The 6,874-nt window shown below is 35.8% G+C and overlaps 1 protein-coding gene across 1 annotated transcript; it reads right to left on the bottom strand.

Annotated features, from left to right (window-relative positions):
* Positions 1-4,620, bottom strand: LOC106422568 (probable E3 ubiquitin-protein ligase RHG1A). Its single transcript, XM_048743565.1, has 6 exons — positions 3,170-4,620; positions 1,169-2,648; positions 1,036-1,086; positions 790-885; positions 580-720; positions 1-501 (listed from the first exon to the last, which is right to left on the bottom strand). Exons 2-6 carry the CDS (start codon positions 2,570-2,572, stop codon positions 352-354), a joined length of 1,842 nt encoding a protein of 613 aa, XP_048599522.1. The 5' UTR covers positions 2,573-2,648; positions 3,170-4,620; the 3' UTR covers positions 1-351.
* Positions 4,621-6,874: the final 2,254 nt, after the last annotated feature.

Below are 6,874 nucleotides of genomic sequence, written 5' to 3' on the forward strand. Positions count from 1 at the left end.
GCCTCTAACTGGTGACCATTAAAATATGAATAATGTACAATAAGTCAATCATCCATAAACTTATCAGACTTGCCGAATTGGCTCACAAACCTTTTAGTTCTTTCAATGAGTAAATCATAAAAAAAATAAAAATAAAATCATCCAAACAAATTTAGAAGAACCCAAGTTTCTTTTTCTTAGATAGTCCCTCAGTTACTTTTCTTCATACCTATCTTTTCGCTACCTCTATATCATCAAACCTCAAACTCAACCACCAAAGGCAAAAAAATAAAACGCATAATCCTAACTTCCCTTTGGGTGTTGTTGTGGTGAGGTTGCAATAGTATAGAACAGCTTAAGGTCTTTCCATCATTATATTACTGGCTTCTCTACAGTGTTTATCCCTGTCGTTTTGCAGATTGGACAAAGATTCTTTTGCTTCAGCCATTCTTTAATGCATTGGCTATGGAAGCCATGCCCACATTCCAGCATTCCCAGTTCTTCTCCCTCATTGTATTCCTCCTGCAGTTATTGCCACCAAGTTTAAACCAACATGTCCTTAAAATTAGTAAAGATGAGCACAAGATGTGATGTAGTTACCTGACAGATACAACATGGTTCTATTTCTTGTGGACATCTGGTGTCACTGCTGTATTTTCGTTGCTTCAATCGGTTTGATATGGTTTCCTCGTTGAGACCTGTACAAACATCTCCAATCCGCTCTCCTAGAGACAACAGCTCCTGCAGATTTCAAACTCACGGTTATTATGACACTAACGAGCAATAAATGGTGATTTTACAGTGTTTTACCTCATAAGACATGTTGTCAACATCGAGTCGCATGTCTCGATAACGGTCATGAATACCAGCTGCACCTAGCATCGACTGATTGAGAAGCATAACATCCTGAATAAATCAGAGCACAAAAACATTAAATGGCCATCAAGGTATATCTTTTCATCTAAAAATAAAGAAGATGTGAAAACAAACATCTATCTCTGGAGCAAGAAGATATGAATAAATACAAAATATCAAACAAATTAGCATTTTATGTACCTCCAAATGCAAGGTCCCTGTCCTACGCATCTGTTCCAAGACATTGCGGAGCTGTTTCAAAACAGAACCACAGTGTCAGAGCTCTACATAGAGCAGTTTCTCAAGAATATCATAAATCTAACATGATACTAACCTCTGCCAGTCTGCCTCTTCCTCGACTTGTGGATGCTAAGCTTCGAGAAGATTGAGAAACGCCATTTGTAGTTTGTTGCCCTTGTCTTGGTACTGCTCTCGAGTAAGCCCGACTCTGCGCCTGAAAGGTGGCATCACCACCAGATTGATGAAGCACATGCTGATCCAGAGGGGCAGGAGGGGCCGAAGATCGAGCAGCTCTCTGATGCGTAGCAAGGGAAGAAAGCAACGACCTCCTCCGTAAATGTTCAGATATTCTTCTTTGATTTTGTGCCGAGTTATTCTGGTAAGGAGTCAATGAGGGTGATGGCTGAACACTTGTCCTGGATGAAGACGGCGCAACCTGTCCAGGACCACTTACATGACCGTGGGGCAGATTTATCATACCAGAAGGTGGAACAAACCAGGCATTTGCTAGCATGTTGCTTCTTTCTCTGGTTTCAACTCGGTGAACGACATTTCTGTCAACAACAGGGGCAGCAGAACTCGAAGATCCACCCGCTGCTGCTGCTACTGGATTCCATTGGAATGGTGGTATCATATTTCGTGAAAGAGGGGGTATAGTACCAGCAGAAGCATTTGGGTTCAGAGGAGTATAATTGCCAAAAGCATGTCTATATCTCAAGTCCACGAGCTGTTGGTCTCCTGGTGCGCTCAAGGATGGAGCAATAGGTTGCCTGATAACAGTTCCAGCAGCAAAGACATTTTCTGGATTAGCCCTGACAGAGAAGTTTCTGTTGGAGCTCTCTGGGATGGCAGGAAGAGCAGACATGTTTGGAACAGCGCCAGGGCCCAATCCTCTTGGCCCATGGTTAAGAGACATGTTCAAATCGTTTTTTCCTGAGAACAAAGAACTGCTCTCTCCACGGTGTAACTCACGGAAACCTACATTTGATGAGGAGGACTGTCCAATGCCGGCATCAAGAGCTTTTCTTTTATGCTGCCCATCTGCACCCGAACCAACTCTAACACCGCTCTCTGGTATAAGACCAGACTCAAGCCCATTATGCTTTGCATTCAGATTGCCAACCACTCGGTTTGCACCAGAAGAAGGTTGCATAAACAAAGGGTTCAACTCAACCTTGTCGTTTCTTAGTTCCTCTAAATGACGAATCGCCATCCATTTTTCAGTGATAGTAGGTGCTTTGTTCTTTGCACCACTAGAGCTACCCTCACCAAGGCTAAACATGTGCAAGTCGCATTGCTCAGGATACACTGAGTTTGCAAAACTAGTATTTGTAGTATCAGCAGCTGTATTCATGTAATTCTGCAGATCGTTATCACCAATACTGTGACGATCCCCCCACCGAATCTGCTGATCTACCACAGGATTAGTAGATGAAGAACCATTCTCAAAGTTCAAGGTCTCTGGTAAAGAACCGATACTAGACCTTTCTCCCTGCATCTTATCCTCAATCACAGTTTACACTTGAGAATTGGATATTCTCCCCCACTTTTTGCTACGTAGCCGATGCTAGAAACTGCAAGACATCATCAAAAAGGATTCATATAAGTAACAATGACAATAGGAAGGGAGCACTACAAATCCTCGAAGAGTATGATCGTCAAAAGAAACAGAGTTAAGCATTCAAAAGCCAATGGTGGGTGGGTGATCTACGATTGAAGAACATAAGGGTTTATCTTAGTTCTGTTTTCAACTTTATTTACTTGGTTTATCTTATCATATACAAACGCTACATTATCAATGTTGACACTGAACTTCAAAATCAAGCACAGCCTATATAACCAACCAATGGCACTTAAAAGTTGCAATAACAAAGAACATAAAAACAATTTGCACAGCTACAAAACGAATCACATCAGTAAGAATAAGATAAAAGATCAAAACTTCAGCAAAAATCTCAACTTTCAAACCACATTCTCAATACAAAGCATACTTATTCAACAGCACATACAAGCAAAGCATAACAACAACTTGGAATGTAGTATAATAACCAAAAAGCCTTGTTACAGAGAAATAAGAAAATAATAAAAAGACAACCTTTCGTTCAAACCAAAGACAGAGATCCAGCCTTAAGAAACTCACTGCAAAGAAACTAACTTTCTTCTTCCAAATGGGTGAACACATACAAACCCACCAATTACGATCAAGCTTGAAGAAACCCACGACCCAGAAAAAAAACAAAACAAAGAAAGAAGACCGATCTGAGAAGGTTTGGTGAGAGAAAGAAACGGCTTCAACCTTAAATATGTTAAGATTCTTCCACAAACACACAACGAAAGAGGAAACCGACTGCGGAGAAAAGAGGAGAAAGGAGAAAACAAACCACTTTTATCAAGGCAGAGAGAAGAGGAGGAGATTATGAAGATGGGAATGAGGAAAGCCAAGCGAAGCAACACAAAACCAAATGGGAATAGAATCCAGAGAGATTATTATTATATTAGGAGGAGAGAACATAGTAAATATTAGTACTATGGGTATATTCACATTTAACCAAAGACAATATTATGATATTGCATTTAAGAGATTTAAAAAAAAAAGTCAACAAGACTGAGCAGTTTCCAAAAGACTGAATTGAATAGCTACGTACCAAAAAGAAGATAGGTACGAATCACACAACACAAAACTTATGGTAATAATATTAACTATATTATAGAGAGACGTTGTAGTATTTGAAAAATGAATATATACATATATATACATGTATAGATTTGGTGAAGAGGAAGGAGAAAAAAGGAAGTCGGGGGATATTAAGCGGAGAAGTTGTCTTTGTCCCGTCTTTGCTCTCACATCCAACCAAACGCATGCGGCCTGCCTTTTTATTTTTACTTCTCAAGTTAAAAGTTGAACCGAATCCAAAGTTAATCAATCCCCTTCTTATTATTTGAGGAGAACTTTTTAAAATAAACTTTGGCTTCATGCGTGATTCACAAGTTTGGCAATACTTACGTATCAACATCACATTCCACATCACATCCTTTTTTTAATAGTCCTCTTTATGTTAGACTAATTACATGTCATGCCATTGGCACAAACATATAGTATATGTTTCATTTTATGCATCTTACTGTAAGCATCTTGCCTAATATCCTAACCGCAGATCTTAACCGAACCGGGTGGTTAGCAAAAAAAACGTAAGCCATTCACTTAAGGAATGTATCTCATGATAAGTTAAACCAAACATATAATTCCGTTATTGTATATTATAATCTATAGGATAAAAAGTATAATCTTATATATTGAATATTCTATATTTATCGACCATAAAAACTATTAGTTATGTATAAATTTGAATCTGATTTTACTAGCAATGGAGATAGCATAATCAAGTTTTCTTAATCTCTACCTATATTCCGTAATCTATATTCCGGTTGTATATTCAAAAATGTATTTTGTATTTTTGTAATGTATACATTTGATCATAAAAATAACATAATCAAATGTCAAAAATATAAGTATTTGATCATCGATAGTAACATAATCAAATATATTATCTGATTATGGAAAGTCGCATTTTATTATCTGATAACATCACGTTCGCCTACCAACAACATCACAATCAAATATATGTTAACTTGTGTTATTTCTAATTATGAAAAGTCGCATGATTTCTTTCCAATTTTATATGATAATATTTGCCATGATTGATCGTTTTACCTTATGAACGTAACATAATATGGCAAATCTTAATGGTCAAAGAAGAGATGTCATATTTGATCCCAAATTTTGAATAATTATGGATGTTGACCAATCAAAGACTTATATTGACTTCATTTTAGGCATAAAAATATTAATTTACGAATATACATGCGTAACCTAAGATGTTAAATCTTAATGGTCAAAGAAAAGTTGTCATATTTGATTCCAATTTTTGAATAATTATGGATGTTGACCAATCAACGACTTATGTTTCATTTTATGCATCTTTATTGTAAGCAATTAAGCATATTGCCTAATATACTAACCGCAGATCTTAACCGAACCGGGTGGTTAGCAAAAGAAACATAAGCCATTCACTTAAAGAATGTATCCCATGATAAGTTAAACCAAACGCATGATTCCTTTATTTTATATTATAATCTATAGGATAAAAATTATAATCTTTTTAGATTTGTTGACCATAAAAACTATTAGTTATGTATAAATTTGAATCCGAATGTACTAGCAACGGAGATAACATAATCAAGTTTTCTTAATCTCTACCTATATTCCGTAATCTATATCCCGGTTATATATTCAAAAACATATTTTGTGTTTTTGTAATGTATACATTTGACTATAAAGATAACATAATCAAATGTCAAATATATAAGTATTTGACCATCGATAGTAACATAATCAAATATATTATCTGATTATGGAAAGTCGCATGTATTATTTGATAACATCACGTTCGTCTACCAACGGCATCACAATCAAATATATGTTAACTTGTGTTATTTCTAATTATAGAAAGTCACATGTTTTCTTTCCAGTTTTATATGATAATATTCACCCTGATTGATCGTTTTACTATATGAACGTAACCTAAGATGTTAAATCTTAATGGTCAAAGAATAGATGCCATATTTGATCTCAATTTTTGAATAATTATGGACGTTGAGTCGTTGACCAATCAACGACTTATATTGACTTTATTTTAGGCATAAAAATATTAAGGATGAGTAGACATTCCTACCTTGCTATGAAATAAAATAATCAAGACACGAAATTTTATTTTATTATATCTGAAGCCATATTATCTCCAAATTTGTGAATTATGCGTACAATTAGGGATTTGTTTTTGCCTTGATTATAGACGTTAGAATATTTGATTGTCGCAAGACTTTCCTCGTCTAAACCCTATAGCTGATTCACTATATATATCTTACTAAATTGTTCCTAAAACTGCATCACAACCAAAAAATTTAGAAAGCATCATCGAAAATGAGTTCCATGAATTTCATATATGATTTAAAGCCAAAAAAGTCTATGTGGAAGATAAGGGTGAAAGTTATAAGACTTTGGAAGCATTACTCGGCTGCTGCTGGCGAAACCATGGAAATGGTTCTCGTGGATGCTAAAGTAAGTTACCCTTATTATGTATTTCACAACATCTTTAATGTGTAATATTTATTTTGTATATGATGCCCACTTTTTTTTTTTACTTTTGCAGGGAGATAAAATCCGTGCGTCAATTAAAAAGGAACTGGTTTGTCAGTTTGATCCTTTCTTCAGTCAAGGATGTTCTAAACTTATTTTTAACTTCTCCTTGACACCCTCTTGCGGACAACCAATCATTCTTATAAAATTGGGTTTCTTCCTACAACCGGGTTCGAAAACGTGAAGACCTCCTGGACCATCTCAGGGGATTCCAACCTGTTACCTATCGGAGCATTGTAGATGGAACACTGGATCCTGATTTTTTGGTTTGTAAGTGGTCCTTTTCTATATGATTTTTAAGTGAATAACATACTGATATGATTTCTTTGTGTATTGTTATCGCAGATGTTATTGGACAGATTGTCGAAGTCAGTCATGTAAAAGTGGTTTCTGTGAATAGCAAAGATACTCAGAAGATATCTCTCGAACTTCGTGATTCAAAGTAAGATGATTAATATTTTCGTCGAAACTGTGACATGTATTATAGAAATCTTATAAACCAAATGCACAATTCTCTTTGAATCCTTATTCTCGATTTGTCGATCATAAAAACTATTAGTTATGTTTAAATTTGAATCTGAATATTCGAGCAAGTGCTATAAT

Source organism: Brassica napus, chromosome A10 (assembly GCF_020379485.1).
Source record: "Brassica napus cultivar Da-Ae chromosome A10, Da-Ae, whole genome shotgun sequence".
In the NCBI taxonomy this organism is placed as follows: Eukaryota; Viridiplantae; Streptophyta; class Magnoliopsida; order Brassicales; family Brassicaceae; genus Brassica; species Brassica napus.

Bases quoted from the DNA above. Each gene is read 5' to 3' on its own strand.
- LOC106422568 (XM_048743565.1), bottom strand. From the start codon at position 2,572: ATGCAGGGAGAAAGGTCTAGTATCGGTTCTTTACCAGAGACCTTGAAC. The intron at 886-1,035 runs GTACATAAAATG...TGATTTATTCAG, and splicing joins CAGGGACCTTGCATTTGGAG to GATGTTATGCTTCTCAATCA. The intron at 721-789 runs GTAAAACACTGT...TGAAATCTGCAG, and splicing joins TTGACAACATGTCTTATGAG to GAGCTGTTGTCTCTAGGAGA.